This window comes from Cloeon dipterum, chromosome 2 (assembly GCF_949628265.1).
Source record: "Cloeon dipterum chromosome 2, ieCloDipt1.1, whole genome shotgun sequence".
Taxonomy (NCBI): Eukaryota; Metazoa; Arthropoda; class Insecta; order Ephemeroptera; family Baetidae; genus Cloeon; species Cloeon dipterum.
Window position 1 is genome coordinate 9,796,591 of NC_088787.1, and position 18,552 is coordinate 9,815,142.

Sequence of the window (18,552 nt, forward strand, 5' to 3'; positions counted from 1 at the left end):
TTGAATATTCACGTTAACAATTAGAAAACAACAATGACGATTTGCAATTCTTACACGGCAACAATCAAATAATACAGAACAAATACAACAATCAAATCAACAATACATTATAAGATTTTAAATTTGTTAATTTTTTTCTAGAAAATGAGGACTTTTTTAACGGCGAGCACAGTTTTCATGCTACTAAACCAGTAGTTGTATTCTTAATCTTAGTGATTGAAGCCGCCAACAGATGGCGCCACCGTATAGTTTCGTAATAAATTTCTTTTCCAGGCACTTCCGCTGCGATTTCAGACTCAATCCTGCCACTGTGCGTTCTTCACTTAATATGCTTTCTTTTGACGTGCTGAAAACCAAAATCAGTCCAGCCATTCGCCGTAGAAACGTTGGAAAATATTTCTTTACTTCAAAATATTGTTTTACACGATTTAACGGCGATTGGTTGGACTGATTTTGGTTTTCAGCACTTCAAAGGAAAGCATATTAAGTGAAAAATGCACTTGATTGAGTCTGAAATCGCAGATGAAGTGCCTGAAAATTAAATTTATTACGAAAGCATACGGTGGCGCCATCTGCTAGTGGCTTCAAACACTAAGGGTTTATAAAACCTGTGTGTATTTCTAGGTGTCTTAAATTATTTCACAGCAAAGAAGTTTCCCATTTCATTAAATACCCGATCGAGAAATCGGGAATTCTTCTAGTGAAAAATGATATCTCTACTGGCCCAGTTAGTTCTAGGAAATTTAAACATAATTCTCTAGTAAATTCTAGGGAATGTTTGCATTTTTTTTAGAGTTAACATGATTTTACTGAGCTATATTCCGTGAGACCTGTTTTTTTATCAGAATGAAAAAGCAGTAATTTATCGAAGAATTGAAGCAGCAAAAAAATTAAAAATGAAAGTTCCTAAAAATTGATCTTTGCAAACAAAAAATAAATCAACAAAAACTTTAGAACCCAAAATTAAATTTCTATAATTACGAAACCCAATTTTATCTGTGCAAATTCAATTAAAATATATTGATGCTGACGTTTAAGTTGTTAGTTTCAAGGTGATTTTTATTACAAAAATTTAAAATAACAATTTCAAAGCATACAATTTTAACTGATGAAGCTGGCAATTTATAGTGAGACAAATAAATTTAAAAATTGCGATCCCACAATTTTAAAAGGGATACCGCTCAAATATAATGTATTCCCTAAAATTAATTTATCGATAGAACGATCACCAATTCAAAAGTTCAACAGTTTAAAATTTAGAAAACAAAATTGAGCGTTTAATTAGAAAAAAATGGTATCACAACCTTTGACATTTAAGAAAACGGCACTTAAAACATCTCCATAGCCTTCTTAGTATCATAAATAACTCACTCAGCACGCAAGCGAAACATAAATCAAGCGAGCAAATAAGCAGAGGCGCCTCGTACCTGCGCTCCAAGCCTCCTGGCGGCTTGTCTGGCGGCTTCTTCGGCGGTTCCGGTTCCGGTGGCGGCGGCACTGGGGCGGGCACGATCTTAATTTCCGGTTTTTCCGGACTACCAGGAGACATGACGGTGGAGTCGTTGTTGGAGCTGCTGCTGCTCGTGCTGGAAGAGCGGCGTCGCGCGCCGCTCGACGTGTCCACGTGGACAACAAAGTCGCCCCACGACATGCCGCGGAATCGAGTCAACTGGTCGTCGTTGAACTCGACCCGCTGGATGCAGCTCAGGCACTCTTCCAGCCCGCAGAACGTCGTCTCGGACTTGCCCCGACTCGATCTGTCAAACTGAAAATTCGGGTTTTGAGGAAATGCCTTACTGGTAATGTTTAAATGAACATTTTGATGCGTCAATATTTTTGCTATCATAAAAGGGAAGACAAAAATTGCATCCAAAAGTGTTCCAAAGGCTCTCGCTTAGAATACGGACTGTCATAAATTTTGAAACTTAAAAAGAAAATTTTAATACAAAATTTGCAAGCACAGAATATTTTATTTTTTATTAAGAACTGAGGATTTAAGCCTATTGACTATTTTTTCATTGTGTATGACTTCCTTTTATACAACAAATTAGCACGAATCACACAATTTCAATCAATGCTTGTGATCCACGCACTAAACTAAAGTCGTCCATTTATGAAAGAATTGTTTAATTTATTAATTTCTGGTTTAAAAAAAAGCTGTGCGAAGTATGGTCGGTCAACTTTTTTTTCTGTGCTTTCCTTTCGTAATGTGAGGATAAAATGGAAAAAGGAACCATGCAATTTAAACCAAACTTCTAACTGCATGCAAATACCGTCCAAAAATCAACTTAAAACAGTTTAAAACCATAATTAATATGCCAAATTAAGTCCGAAGACAAATGCATGAATATGTATAGCGTTAGAAAACTACTTTTTTATAGATTTTCTCACGTGCGAATGTCCATTTTGTTCTTACTTTCCTCAGTCCATGATTTGATAGTTTTTATTTCTTTTTTCCAGCAATGAAAGTGTTGCTACTTTTGAACGTTTTAAATAATTCTTAAGACACATATTATATTAGTAAAAATTTCGACAAACACAAATATTGCCGGAAAATGCAATTTAATCCGAAAAAATGTATATATTTGGCTAAAATAATGTGTCTAATGACCGTCCAAAGCCCTCCCATTTGGCCCAGGCCCGTCTAAAACTGTCCTATTTGCGTAGAAAAGAGTCAATTCTTAAAAATAATCCGTCTGAAATTCACAGCTCTAAAAATAACTCTCAAATCAGGTTTAAATTAGCTTATTTCTTGTGCGTTGATTGCGTTTGAATTCAGTTCTGCAAATTTTTAACACATTTTATCTATTTAGACTAAATTTTTAAGTAAGCTTTGTGATTACATGACCCTGTTTGGCTCTGTTGGAAGTTTTTCCCAAAAAAAATACCGTTAATGGTGATTTTTGTTCAAAATGTTCCGGTTAAAAACTTTAGATCGATCAAATAAATATTTTAAAGATTAACCGATTGATTCTAAAAGTCTCTCAATTCATTGTTCAAATATTTTCAAATTTCCAGAAATTAGTACCTGTTACGTTGAAGTATATAAATCCCCCTTTTTAATTAGTTGCGTATTTTAATAATAATTTTCACGTCATTAGAATGCAACTGTTACGTTCTGCAAAAGTAAATTGAGATGGTCTGTCTCATAATTTTGGTTCGCAAATTACAATAAAATTGCATTGATTGCGATGCGATCAACTGCACAGCAAAATACGAGAGCAGAGACCGTGAATTTCTCGAATTTCTTTCCAAGAAAATGAGCAGCGAATTGCAGCCATTGTTGAGGTATAAAATTTCTGCTGATTGCCTCGAACGGAAAAAGGGAATAATGAAAACGAAGGCAACTGGCAAAGAAGTAATTTGCACAGGGGCTTTGGCTTTGGCGAGCGAGCGAGCCGCGTGCGCGGCGGGATCAATGTGGGCGAAAAAATAAAACTCACCAGTTTCAGCAGCGACCAGGTGTTTTTGCTTTTCCTCGCGTTATCTGCTGGAACAAGCAGGCGGTATTAATTTTTAACTCCGAACTGCAGGCGAAACACGCTGCTCTGTACGCCTCGTATTTCTTTTCGCTCAAAGGCAACTTGAGAAACAACAGGAGCAAGAAAGAGTGGGAAAGGGAAAAGAAGAGAGCGGAAGAAAAGCCGAGAGAGAGAAAGAAAGAAAGAATGCTTCATTTTGACTTGGCAGCAGGGAAATAAAGCTCGAGACTCTACTATACAAAGTGAGAAAGAGAAGATATATTCAAATTACCAGCTTCGGAAACTGCTAGACTAGAGGTGGAGCCGTCAAAATCTGCAAAGCAAACACAAAAGGTGGTTATAAAAGATTTATGTACAAAAGATCGCATTGCCGGGCTTGGAAAGTGACTTTGTGTTTTTTTAACACATGAAAGGTGACTTTCTTGTTGGAATATTTATAAAAAATACGATTTGATTAAATTTTCCGATCAGGTTATTTGTTTCCTAAGTATAAGTAGGGGTAAAGGCGGGGTAAAGGAAAATAAATTGACTTGATTATTCTTGGAATTACAATAATAACAAATATATATGTAATATTTAATTTTTGCCATTACCCCCTTGTGATTTTAGTTTTTTAAACACCTAAAGACAGTAAAAAATTACAATGGAAGATAAACACCAATATTTTTTAAATTCAAACTGAGAATTTGCCTAAAGTGGGTGATCTGATTTTTATCTTAAAGTTCCTCTGCGGCCACTCAAGCTCCATGCCCCATGTTATCCGCTTGGCAGTGAGCTCATAGCCACGGGAAGCGCCGTGCAGACGTTCTAAAAAATGCCATTCAAATCGAAAAACGTGAAAATCGGGCTTAAAAACGTTATGTCAAATAAACGACATCCAATCGGCTTTAAAACCGTCTATTTTGCACAAAAAAAAACACTTCCAGAAAAAAAACTTGAGTTATAATGACCGAAAAAAGAAGAAGTATATAAAAATACGTAACATGTCACCTTTGCTTTCCATGAAAGTAACCTACATTGTTGGCTGCGGGGCGCGTTCAATGGGGACAAGAATAACAAGCCGTTTGGTTGGTTTTAAAGGAGGCAGAATCTAACAATACACGTCAATAGCGAGGGACACATACTATATTCTGCGCCGATATATGTATGCATGTATGTAAATATTCGCGCACATTTAGTCACTTATGTACATGAAGCGAGCTGTAAAGGCGCGCTTAAAGTTCAGCTCCCTCTGCAGCTGCGAGCGGATCGAGGGCAAACTGTTGCTTTTTGTGTGTGTGCTCACCCGTGAGATTGTTGCGCTGCGTCAGCACTTTGCTGTAGACCAACAGGTCGCCGGGACAGATTTGCATCGGCGGGATGACCACGATTGAACTGCGCCGCGTGCGTGGGCCGTCCGACCTGCCACAAGGACACAAAACCATATTACGCGATTATTTTCATAACCGAGAAAAGGGAAATTTTCAAAGTTAGGCAACCTGCGTCATGAGTTTGCATTACTTCAATTTTTTCATAACAAATCCCACCAACATAAAATTAATTTACAATTTTGAGAAAATTCTTAGTGTTCGAAGCCACCATTATAAATGGCATCACCGTAAGCTTACGATTTTACTGATGTGTGTTCTGTTTCTTTTGATGTGCTTACCAAAATCGGTTCAGAAAATATCAGGGTTGCGTTTTTAACGGTTTTAACCAATCAATTTATTACCAATTTCTTGCGCATGAAATGTAAGAAATGAATTTATTCCATATTACTCCTGCGAAAATTTAAAATTTGCGGTCGGATTGGTCAAAATTTCCTCTGCTGTGCAGATTTTTGCTTTTAATTGCCATTTGCTGCTTCAAATTCCCCAAATATTTATCTCTGACCATTTTTCAAGTCGAGGTCATGAGCTATTAACAATTAGAAAATTATTAAAAACTGAGGTGCAGAAAACCGCTTTTAAATTTAATAATAATGCGGGAATTTTGCAACCCTGGCCAATATCGATGTCAAAATGTAAGAAACATTTTTTCCAAATTAAAAAAGCCTAACTGATATTTCTATGAAGATAGGCTCCAGTACACTTTAAGCTCCACTGGTCCAGTGACGATATTTGTTACCAACAAACGAAAAGAAATTTCTTAAAGAATGGAATGCTCGGCGGCAGTATTAAATTGCAGGCCTTAAAATTCGTTAGTAATGCAGTACTTGGCACTATCTGTTGGTGACTTCGAGGGGCGTAACTACTGAATTGTTTGACTTCATTTTATAATGCAATTACTAAATAAATCTAAAACAAGGGCTAATAAACAGTAATTTGTTTACATATTTTAATTTATTATTTGCCAAAATCACAATGGATTTTTAATGTTTTCTTCTGTTGTGAATGATTTTGAATTATTTTGTGAATTAGAGATGGACTAATTACACTTAAGCTCAAATTCAATGTAAATTACCGCATTTTAGAAAAATAAACGCACAAAGCGGAGCGATAACAAATTAATCCTTTATTCGAATGATTACTCCGCTGATCTTCAAATTGATGAAGTAATATTAAATATGATGAAATTCACAGTTCACAGGGAAAAATAACGATTCACCGACTTGAAGCACAGGAAAACAGTTTAATTTAAAATTATTTTGATTGAAGCTCAAGTAAGCGGTAGTAAGAAGTTAATTAGTTGACTATTTAAACTCTAAAATGACCAATTAATAATTAAATATGCCCAGAAGCTAAAACAAATTTCGGATTTAAGGTGCTTGAACAATTTCGTTTTGATAATTTCGGTTATTCTCTATGACTTCTCTACAACTACATGGGCCTTATGGTGAGGCAATTCTTGCTTTAAATTTAAATGGAATTTGTAGCACTGTGGTGTGCTCCCCATTTTATTACCACTTTTCTGAAAAAAAATGTGATAATCGAATTCTTGTAGATTGGTTCAAACAGAGCAAATGAAAAACTATCGTGTTACGCAGAACTTGACTGCAATCTTAATGATTTACTGTATTTTTTATCGTGTAAGAACAGAATTAAGTAAGACTTTCATAATGTTAGAGTGAAAATTTTTATGAGAGACCATGATGTCGTGTATGAAAATAGAAATATAGTTACATTTTCTTTGTCTTGGAATGGTTATTGTTTTGGTCAGACAATTTTGCCTCTCTCTCTATCTGTGCGTAATTAGATGTTTACTTGAATTGTCTTTATACTCTTTATTGTTCAAAGAAACAAAGAAAGGAAATCTTTTTACGCAAATATTCAGGAAAATCAGCGCTTTTGTGCGATGTGTTTCAAAGGACAGAGGAAGAGAAAGCTCAAGAAAATTAATCGAAGGTTCTAGGTTCATTAATTAAAACAAACAAAAGAGACAACAATAATTGGATCATTTTGAAACAGACGCGATTCATGAGCTTCTCCTTTCTCCATGTAATAAAAGACGAGAACATCGAAAATTTGCTTTGTTCCAAGTTTACTTCAGTGCCAAGGAACACAAGATTGGCTGGAATATTTTCCATTTATGCAGTTTGCTATGTAAATAAATTAACTAAAATATTTTTTTGAGAGCTAAAAAATTGTTGCGATAGTTGCTAACAAATATTGTGAAGAAACCGCAATATCACTCCAATATTTACTTGAAATAATGTGTAATTATTAAAACTGGTGAATTGTTTTCTCCGGCTGCCGTTTAAATTTTGAAAAAAATCAGCTTTAAAGTTTGCCTGCTAATCAAGAGGCGAGTACTCTATTGACAATCATGGTTACGTCACCAGAGGGGAAATTTATTGCCTCATAATTCACACACCATTGGATAGATCGCAACGAGAGGAATCGACATAAAGTGAATAACAATGTTTACAACGTAAAATCTTTTGAGCAATTTAAAAAGAAATAAAATAAATTGAATTATTATTTGGTCCTCATTTGATTTTTGCACATGGTGAATTGATGCTAATTTCCGCACAAAAAAAAATAAATTCCTTATTATTGATTTGAACAAAATAAGATGCTGTAAAATTAATAAATTTCAGAATTTTTTTTTAATTGTAAATAATGACCCGAACGTTTTCGGAGCAGATTAAAGATTAAAAATAACAAAATTCGACTCACCCCGCTGAGAGTTTTCTCTCATGTTCGCTGTTGTTCTCCGAGTTCTCCTCCGCCATCAGCTTGGGCGGCACGAGGGCCCTGCGGCGCGCCAGGGCGGAGGCGGGCGGCGTCGTGGCCTCCGTGTTTTCCGCCTCCACGTCCTGCGTGCGGCGGCGGCGGGCCATTGGCGGCGGACTGATGCTGCTCTCGCGTCGACTGGCCAGGGTATCCACATCACTGCTGCGGGACATCCGCGGCTGGAACACCTCCTCATTCGACTCCTGACAGAGACAACAAAGAGTTTCCAAATTTTTAGAGACCGTTTTTTCATCGAAAAATGAATTTTGCGACCTTTTTCTCGGTTTCAGTATTTTATAAAAGATAAAAGTTGAATTTATTTGAGGATATTTGTTAATAAAATAATGTTATTGCTGTTGTAATTTCATGATTATGGCTAAAAGCTTGTTTTGGTGTTCTTTAACATCGTGTGTAATTCATAATCACAAAAGGGGCTTCCAATTTAAAGATTAACAAGTCCAGTAGTAGTTGCATTTATAGCGTTGTTAAAATTATATTATAATATAAATTTAGTTAATTTATCTTAAAAATTACAGACATAAATTGAATCTGTTTGTTTATTTATTTATTTTTTATATTTTAGAATATGACATGTCGTTTTAACTAGCCTCAATTAGACAAAACAAGAATTTGTAAAACAACCACATTTTATATGTTAAAATATAATTTAAATAAAATATCATCAAAAATAATTAATTAAAAATAAAAATAATTTAAAAAAAAAATAATTTTTAAACTATAAAAATATAGTTTAAAAATTTTGGTGCTTTTATTTAAAACTGTAAATTTAGATTCTTGTTTGCCAGGACTGTTTTGATTTTGCACCGAGCACAAGGATGACTAGTTTTTACGCTTATTGACCGGTAGCATTTTTCCTTTGACTTTGTTTCCATAGATCTCAAGAGCATTATTTTTAATCAACTGTCACGCACTATTAAATTATTTCACTTAAAAAAAATGCAATGATTTTTCCACACTCGGTAGTAAAATAGAAATGTAATGAATTCCCTAAACAAAAAATTAATTATTACACTCTGCTAAGCACACGGCTGAAGAATTTGTTAAATCCCCATCACCTCTAGAAAAAAACCCTGACACAACCTGATTAATTTAAAAAATTTCAATCCTCTCTGCTTTTCATACGGTCAGTTGCTAATCTATTGGTGCTCTAATCCACTCCAAATCAACTTCCTCGTGTTTTTCTGCATGGATTGAATTGCAAAAGTCTATATTTCCTTCCACCTTGTTGTTCGAGGATAAACTCGTGTTCGTGTGCAATAACATGTGAGGTGAAAGAAAGAAAGAAAGCCAAAGGCTGGTGCTCTCGGCTGATCAAATTTCAAAACCTCAATTACAAGCCCTCGGAAATATATAAATTCTGACTCTGGCAATTCGTTTTTATTTTATTTTTACCTCTGCCGTCTGCACATTCGGTGATGGAAGATTCATGTAATGCGAGCCGCCGGGCTCGCGGCTACCATCTCTGCTTCTGACGAGACCTAAAAGAAAACGGACAGCAGGATGAAAAATCGGGTCCGTCGCTCCTCTGGCAAAAAGCACGAGGAGAGGAAGAGAGAAAGGGAAAGAGAGAGAGAGAGACAGTTTAAACCGCAGTTTTATCGTGAATTAATTACAGCAATCTCTCTCTTTCTTTCTTTCTCTCTTTCTCTCCTGTTGCGCGTGGGCTGATTAGCCGAATATATGTATATATGTATGTGCGGCATGCGCGCGTTCATGCAGTTTTTGCACACAAAGAGCACGCTTTCATGCGGACAAAAATCGATACGGGGTGCTGAAAAGGCATGCACAAACACTCGTTGATGTAAAGCTGCTTCTCCAGCGCCGCTATTTGCACACTCACAACTGTTCGGTGCATCGAATTTAGAACGTGTGCACTCATGCGTTGCCAGCAGTGAGAATGGATCGGGAATGGGAGGGAGTTAGTTATATTCACTTCGAGTCTTTGCAGCCGGCGGAATTGGATTGTAAGTTGTACAGTTGTAGCCTTTTTTATTTTTTTGGTAACGCATGCCGGAAATTAATTTTTTGTACAAGTTTTATTTTGTGAAGGAAGGAAAGTTTGCGTTTTTCTGGATACTGTGTTGGAATTTTCGACTCTGTGCGTATGAATGAGATGTGTGTAATGGAGTTGAAAGATATATATTCTCGGAAGTTGCGAGTAAACGTGAATAAATTTTGGCGTTAAAGCTAGTTGTTTTCGATTTGCTTTGCAATATTTTCAGCGAGGTATGTCAATGAATTGTGATGAAGGATTTTGGAAAATTCATAAGAAATAGTTGTCAATAAATCGATTAAAGTATATTGAAAATTTCATGCATATAACTAGATTGCTGAAAGAGTCAAGTAAAATTGTTTTTCAACTTCCAAACTTGCAGCCATCAATTTATTTAAAACTATTATTTTACAAAAAAATAACGTAAAATATATTTCAAACAAATCTTTTTTTAAATATTTTATTAATAATTGTATTGAATTAAAAATTACAAAATTAAATAAATAATTATTAAAATTTATAACAAAAGCTAAAATTGAGTAATTTAAACAACAAATACGAAAGTTAATTTTGATTTATATAAAAATTGTTTGAACTTCTTAAATAACCTTAATAAAAAGTTAATTATGTGTTTATTTTTATTGCAATATTGTATCACTATATTAAATTGCAAAGCACTCCAAATTTCACGGAAATAATGATTTACAATGGTAATTTGGATAATTCATGCTCTCCTAGCTTCAAAGCTTTTTATTCGCATTTTCTTCAACATCAGACAAAATCCGTGTTCTCATAAAATGGTAAGAAAATAAAGGAATATAAGCCGGAGAAATTACGGGTATGCTTTTTTCTCGACAGATGTGCTGCACAGGTTGCATAACTTGTAAAATTTTTACATTAAATATTTACAATTTATTATAAGCCTTTTAAAAAAGCGAAATGTTTCAATTGAAGCATGAAATTCAATTTGGAAATGGGTTGATTGATTTATTTGCTTTTCCATCTCATCCAATTTCGGCAGCGCGAACGAACACACAATTTTTCGTGGCTGCCTGACTAACGACCGGCCGCCTGAAGGCTGCGAAAGCGAGATAGATTTTTCAATGCTGGTCCAGCGCCTTCTTTGCGCCTCGGGGCGTGCCTCTTCCCTCGCATTTTCGTCGCCTGCTCCACTCCAAATACCAATTTATTCGCGAGGTTGTGCCGAGTACTTGCCGCTCTCAAACACAGCCTATATTTTCCTCCGTCATCGACCCGGCAAATCACATTTTGACATTTTCTCGTCAGCAAACGCACACACACACACACGCACGCCTAACTGCATTTACTTTCTTTCACACGCTCGCCCTCGTCTCCTCATCTATCTCTCGTCGACCTCTTTTTCCCACACGTTCGCAGGCAGCAGGTCTCGAGAGGCGTGTTTAACTAATGCAACGACACAGGGAAGAACAAACTGACGAGTTGACCAACACTTCACTTGGGAACTTTTTTAGATTGACTCTTTACTTTTTGAACTGTTTTTTTATAGCAACTTAATAACGTCGTAAATAATGATTGAAATTATTCTTTTGAGCATTTTTGACTGAATGTGAAAGTTTTTTGAAGCAATATTAACTGAGAAATATTTTTGAAATGAACAAGATTAAATTTAAAATAATGATCATCCCACTATACTATTTTTATCCTTTCAAAATTTGGCGTAAATCGTGATTGAAATTAAATTTTTTGCATTTCTAGCTGAGTTTAGAATTTTAATTGAATTTAAATTAGGTATATAGTTTAAAATAAGATTCCTTTAAAAAATTTGGTTTAAATTTTCCTCATCCAGCAAAAATTTAATCAATTTACAGATTTTAAAAATATGCTGAATATTTTGTCATTTGACTTTAGGCCTTGATAAAACCTTTGAGGGAAAATTTCAATTGTTCTGTGATTTTAAATAATAACAATTATTGAGAAAATATCGCAAAATCACCTAAATCGACCAATTTGAAATAAAATAAAAAGATTTTCAAGCCTTTGCTAAATGTCAAAATGATTAAAGAACTTCGATCAAAAATTAAACTCTACTAAATCCTGAAAAATACTTCCGATTTCAAGTTCAAATATGTTCTTGCTCTTTCAATTTCTATCTCCTCATGTATTTGAAAATTTAAAAACATATCCAACAATAAAAAATATAATTTCCGAGTTGAATTTGCCAGGAGTTCGGTCAGGATAAAGGGGGTTAAGGGTGCACTCCACGCGATAAATTGCTCAAAAAGACGTGTGTTTGCTGTCCTAAGAGGCAGGCCAACCCGTTCAACAACAGACGCGGAAGTATAAACTCAATAAGAGCGACAATAAACTGGAAGACAATAAAATAAACAGAAGCAGCACAACAGCAAACAGCAAAAAGGCGGAACAGCAGCAGCAGCAAGAAGTATACGGAAGAAGGAATACGGCGTTATGATTGTAACAAATAATATTATCCAATTTGCCACGAGCAGCGCCAAACTACAATATAAGGAAAGAGAGCAGAGAGACGTAAATATATATATGCCATCCAAAATAAGCCATATAGCCGCATATATAGGAAAAGAACCGTGTACACTCGAGTGGGTGCGCGCGTGCTGATATTGAATTGCGTTATTTTTTTCAGTTTGTTGCCTTGCAATTCACTGGATCTAAATAAATTCTGCAAAGAAAGCCAGTGAAGTCACTTGCAAGGACATGAAAAGTGAAGAATGTAGTTTTATTTCAGGCAGTTGGAAGTTTTATTAGAATTAATTTCATCAGAATGAATGAAATCGGCCGCCATGTTAAAGTTTTAACGGCCATTTAAATTGTGATGTCATCATAATCCAGAGCGGTAATATGCAAAAAATTAAAACTCATTAATTCAGAGAGTGGAAGAAATAATAATTGATTTTGTTAGTTTAGATGCCACACCTCTTCTTTTGTGTCGCTAAACAAGCAAATTTTTCAACAATGCATTGCCAACAAAAGAAGGGGCGTGGCTTCTGAACCGAATCAATCCATGCAATACCTTACACTGAACAAAACTGACGTCATATTAATATCTTAATCCAGCTCTGATTTTATTCATTCCGACGAAATGTCCTTTTCTACTGATGTTGCCTCAAAATACGGCATTTTATATTTTTTTAATCCTTATTCTCACAATATCAGCAAGTGTCGCCATCTACTATTATATGTTTCCGGAATCAGACGCATGACCCACGCACGGCAAAGGAAAGAAAGTAGAAAAGAGAGAGAAAGATATATGATTTTCATATATATTTCATTCGCTCACGTGGTTGCATAATATTCTGCACATTCAACTATAGAGACAGAGACGGAGACACCGATTCGAGAAGAAGTCTATGGCTGGGCCGACTCGAGTACCTCGGCTCATGATCGTTAACCGGTTTTCGTCGTGGACGGAAGTACTGGTTTGGTGGCAACAGAAATGGCACGGCGGGTCCGCGTCCGGATAGTTCAAGTCAGTCAGGTGCTCCACGCCCATCTCCGGCTCCGAGTTCAGCTTGCTCTGCAGCACAGCTTTTCCAACAGAAACAAGCCACACAGGGACCATCACTTACTTTGCCTCCCACACAAATTCCACATCATCAACAATGAACATACGAATTTTTGGCACACATTTTGTGATCATAGCTCAGGGAAACAATTTTTTGCTGAAATCGATCGTGATGATTTTGGTTTGATTGTTTAAAATGATTAAATTAAATCCAGGATTTGACGAGGTATATATATAATTATACTTCCTAATTTTCCTTTGGTTGAGAATGATGGCTTTTTGTCGGTAGCAAAAAGGGAAGAAATTTAGATACATTTGCCTAGCTTTGAAATATTTTTTACCAAAAAATTTAATATTGATGGTGACTGTCGTTAAAGAGAAATAAAAATCGCTTGTTGTTTATAGCGGTTTTTGACAGTGGAGACCAGATTCGTGCGACGCGCAGATATGGCGTCCGGTGGAGATTGGCGCGAAAAAACGGTCACATGAAAATGCGCGAAAGGAAGCAAATTTTCGTGAATATTGTGACATAATTTGCATTACTTGTACTAATTGTGTCTTTTGGATCGTAAAAACAAGCTCTTGACACTCGTACGGCAATCCAAAGAGAGCTTTTTGTTTCCCACATTCAGACGCCATCTTGGATCTGCGCAGCGGGAACCAATTTTATCGCACATCTGGCTCCCGCTGGTTTTTGAGTCATGTTTTACTAGCCTAATTGTAGTTAACATGTGTTTTCAGTGTTGTAATACGAGAATTTTACAAAAAAAAAAAATGCTTCGTTTTTGTCCCAATTTCAAGATATTGGTCGCTTTACTTATGGGGATCGAGTTGCATTGAATGTCCGGACTTTTCTTTCGCATCTGAACAGTGGTTTTGAAAAAAAAATATTTTTAAGGAACAAAACGACTAAAATAGAAAGCGCGAAAACACATTTCTCAAATACGAAGATAAAAATCTGCAGTTCTCCATTGTGGTTTGCCATATATTATTATATGGTTTTAAACGTATTTTAGACGTTTCGTTAGACACTTTAGGCAATTTTAGACGATTTTTTTATAGTTTAAATAGCTTAGAACTGCATGATTCGATCTAAATTGATGGTTCCGCAGCGTATGTAAGATCAGGAAAATAGTTGACTGTCTGAATTTCACAGCTAAAAGTTTTGAATTTAAGAATTTTTTGTCTATATTTCGCTAAAACTGTTTAATTAGACTTCTTACAAAGTAATTTTAAGGGTAAAATTTTTGTTATATTTGACAAAGAAAGTGAAAAGAGGCAGAAGCCAGAAACTGGCTTTAAGATGACGGTTAGTGACGCCATTTATTTGGCAAGCTTTGAGAAAATAACATTCTTGCTACTAATTCATTCAATAACGACACTAATCTCTATTTAAGACTATTCTGCCACGAGCCATCTGCCAAAATTCGTGACGTCACGCTGCCAACAATCGCGGTTTCCGGCCTCTCGCTTTCTCACGCCGCGCAATTCTAATTTTAAACATTTACAAAGCTTTTTTCGTAATTCTTCACGTCTCGCAAGAAGACTCGTCTCGTAATCCCAACTCAAGCGTATGAAATAACACGCCAAGGAAAACAATTGGTTTTGCAAGTGAAGGTTGAACCAACACACGTGGTAAGAATAGCCGAGTTGAAATTCCTGCCATTGGCCGTAGTAACAAAGGAAATAATATTTAGAAAACGGCTTTGGCGCGCGCGATGCTCGCGTGTTCGACGCGCACACAAAAGAAAAGCAAACATCTCCAGCTGTGCGAAATGTTTGCACACACACACACATGCGACTGGCAGATAGCGTCGGGGAATCTGTAGCGAAAACGCTGGCACGCACGCTAAAATTACACTCGCATGTGGGTGACCGGCGCGTAAAAGACAACCCGTAACTGCGCGCGACTGGCTAAATCTGGAGCGAGACAATATTCCGATGGCAAAACACCGGCTTTTCAACTCGCATATGTGTATTATTTGTGTTTTGCTCTCTCCAGACTGCTACACTGTTCTATATCGGGACTTGTTGATTTTCGAAATAGCCGTCTAAACCCAAATAAAGTCCTGCACAGTAGTGCAGTCTGGTTAATGACCTAAATGAGTAAACGACGTAGAAAATTATGAGTCATAATTGATATATGATAATTATGGTTGTGAATCTTAGACGATTTTTTTATCGGGAAATTGACTCCTATTTTTCCAAGCAGAGTAGGCGGTTTTAGGCTGTGTCTGAGCTTAACTAGACGGTTTTTTGAGATGCATTACACTATCGTAACACGTTTTGTTGCTCTTAAAATATGGCATTTTTGCGGAAAAGTATATTATTTTCCTAAAATTTCAATATAATTGTGATTTTCTAGTAGAGCGTATTCAAGAAAGGTTTTTCTGTTCCTGTCCTGACCTGTTCCGGGAAAAAAAATTTCCTATCCTGTCCTGTTCCTAAATTGGATTTTCCGTTCCTGTCCTGTTCCTGTTATTTCCTGCTTTTTTTTCTTAAAATTACTTCCATTTAAAAAATTTGTCTTTTAAAAATTTTTATACCTGTTTTTTATTTGCTTTTAATTATTTGAAACTTCCATTTTGGCAGATTTTGAATTGTGTTTGTTGATATATAATTCCTAATTCATCTAATTCCCCTCTTTCTAGAGGAAATTTTTACAAAATACAATAATATTACATAAAAAACTGCCACTGAAAATAAAAATTATTATTATTCATTCTTTTAATCTCGAATTTTCTGCCAATTTAGACAGTTTTAGTCCGTTTTCAAGCGGTTTTAGATTATAGTAACTAATTTTCCATGGGCTTGAAATTGCATGATTCGTGCTAATGGTCCCGTGTCGATTGAAAGCCGAGAAAAAAATAGTTGATCTCCCAAATTTCACAGCCATTTAGGTTCTATTGATACTCCTGATAATCAAAACAACGAAGTACCTATTAGCAGGGCTGGGAATGGGCATGAAGTGTTTTTTTGCGGGTTCGGTTTTTTGCGTTTAGTTTCTCCCGCATTTTGGGTGCTCATGAAATATTACATTTAAAATGCTCAAAAACACAAATCGTCCATGAGTCAACAAAAACCAAAAACCCATTTCCTCTCTATATTGGGCATTTATTCAATGATATAACCATGAGGTGCAAAAAACGCATAAAACTGGTAAATACCGCAAAAATCCACTGCATTGCAAGTTTGGGAATATCCCCGGGAGATAACCAGCCTTTCCCATTAGAGGAAATTATTATCCAGCTAGCAGTTATTTGATGATTTTGATTCAATTTAGAAATTTTTTTTACAGTTTCACTACACAAAACAAAAATTCTCTATCAAGATATCTTGAAGCCTAACTTCCATGAACATAGTAAAAATATATAATTTATCAATTTAAACAATAAAACAAAATTGGATTCATTAACATTAAAATAAGTAAAAAATTTTCAAAATTGAACTGAATAATTGTAATAAGTAAAATTTAAATAAAAAATTGTATACTTTAAAAATTAAAATAAATTTATTATGAAGATATATAGAAATTATATTTCATTTGTATTTGTAACGCAAAATTAGATAAAAAAAAATTACAAACACAAAAATTGAATAAAACTCTCAAGCTCTAAGTGGAAATTTTCCATTTTTGCTCGTGTAGTCAGGAAGTGAGATGTAAATTTTATTGATCTCTTTGTATTATCTTTAGATTTCCTTTCCTAAATATAGAAGCCAGTTCATTACGTCATTAATAATAACTTAAATTATAATCATTACAAAACCACTCAGTAAATAAAATAAATCTCAAGAAGTTGGTCAAAATTGTTTTCAGAAAACTATTTAAACTGTGCGGGTAGAAAAAATTGAGGCTTAAATGCATAAAAAACTGATGTTAGTGCCTTTGTTTAAAATCAGCTAACTGAAATAAAAGATCGATAGTTAATTGCGCAAAAAATGTCCTCTTGAGCAAGGCAATTGGCCAGCAACTTTGTTTGTACCAGTGCTACATTTAATTGAAGTACTTTTCCGGCGTAATCCAAGAGCGAAATGAGAAAAGTTTCGAAACTCACTAATAGACCGAGACGGAGAACTAGGTTAGTAATTTTAAAGTATCGGCTTTTCCCTTAGCGCATCGCAGCTACTTTGGCCTCACGCCGCGTGGCGTTCTTTTGAGTAATTCGAGCACACGATAATTATCTCGCCATCGCCGCTGAATTTTGCACTAATTGAGTAAACAAATGGTAAACCGCCTCGGGGGGCGTAGCGAGCGGGAAATGTCAAAGGGCGGCGGCGGCTGCGTGCAATGCAACCTGACGCAAATCCCTGATCAACTCGACGCCCGGAATACATGTACGTTGTAATCCCGATTCCCCGGACAAACTCGGGCCAGAAAGAGCAGCGCGCGTATTTTTCCGAGCCAATTTTAACTTTCTCACAATACAACTGCCGCGAAAGTTTCGTTTTCAAAAAAAAAAGTTTGTTTTGTCTCCTGCCCTCTCACGCTTTTCATCGTGGCTCAACTTTTTGGGAAACAAGAATTGTGCTTTAGCCTCTTAGGATGGGGCGGAAGTTTCATTGTCTCTTTGAAATCTTTGCCAAGTCGAGAAAAACTTTTGAATGGGCATCAAAAGCTTTTAAAACCACCGGGAAACGAGATTGCACCTTTATGGCCTAATTTAAAGAGGATTGACAAAGGGAAACAATTGATATTAATTTGAATTCGTAGCGGAAAAATTGCGCATAGCTCAACAATCAAATAATGCGAATTTCCTTCTTGCGAGAAGAGGTAAATATAAAATTCTTTATACATGTTTAAACCGTCAATTTAATATGTTTTGATCTAAAATTGTAGGTCAATACGTAAATTATTATATATGAGTATGATTATTAACCATTTTAGTCTCTGAAAATTTATTTAAAAATTAACTAGCACGAAAACATTCTCATTTCCCCGTTGAATTTATTAAGCAACAAGTTTTAACTCTTAAATTAACTATTTTATAATTTTCTAACAAATATTATTATAAAGAAGCCCATTTAAACAAACAATAAAGAAACTAAGGAAAAAGTAAATTGATAAAATAATTGCTATTATTATTAAATTTTTTTGTTTGGAATTATTTCCTTAATAAACGAAGTTATAAATTCCTCCTAACTATTTTGTCCTCTGGCAAACAAGGCTAATGATAAACAGTTTTCTGTTTATACAAGCTCGTCTCATTATAGCAAAGCCATTTAGTTGATTGTTCGTCACACACGCGGATGACAAATAATACGACGACGATGATGGTTTCAGTGAAGCGTGCCGCAATTTGAACACAAGCCCACAGATCGAGCAGTAAATATAATTAATTGCATCGCACACGAGCACTAATCGCGTCCTCAAGTCAAATTTAG

At 35.5% G+C, this 18,552-nt stretch overlaps 1 protein-coding gene across 5 annotated transcripts in view; it reads right to left on the reverse strand.

Annotated features, from left to right (window-relative positions):
* Nucleotides 1-18,552, reverse strand: part of LOC135935509 (uncharacterized) — a 115,993-nt gene that overhangs the window by 8,841 nt on the left and 88,600 nt on the right. For 3 of the 5 annotated variants that reach the window (XM_065477899.1, XM_065477900.1, XM_065477897.1), the window contains exons 5-11: nt 13,038-13,193; nt 9,050-9,135; nt 7,580-7,839; nt 4,768-4,883; nt 3,754-3,795; nt 3,444-3,490; nt 1,428-1,765 (exon numbers count right to left, since the gene is read on the reverse strand). In XM_065477899.1, the coding sequence (XP_065333971.1) occupies nt 1,428-1,765; nt 3,444-3,490; nt 3,754-3,795; nt 4,768-4,883; nt 7,580-7,839; nt 9,050-9,135; nt 13,038-13,193 (1,045 nt within the window). The remainder of the gene's footprint in view (nt 1-1,427; nt 1,766-3,443; nt 3,491-3,753; nt 3,796-4,767; nt 4,884-7,579; nt 7,840-9,049; nt 9,136-13,037; nt 13,194-18,552) is intronic. The other 2 variants (XM_065477901.1, XM_065477898.1) reach the window with 1 other exon arrangement.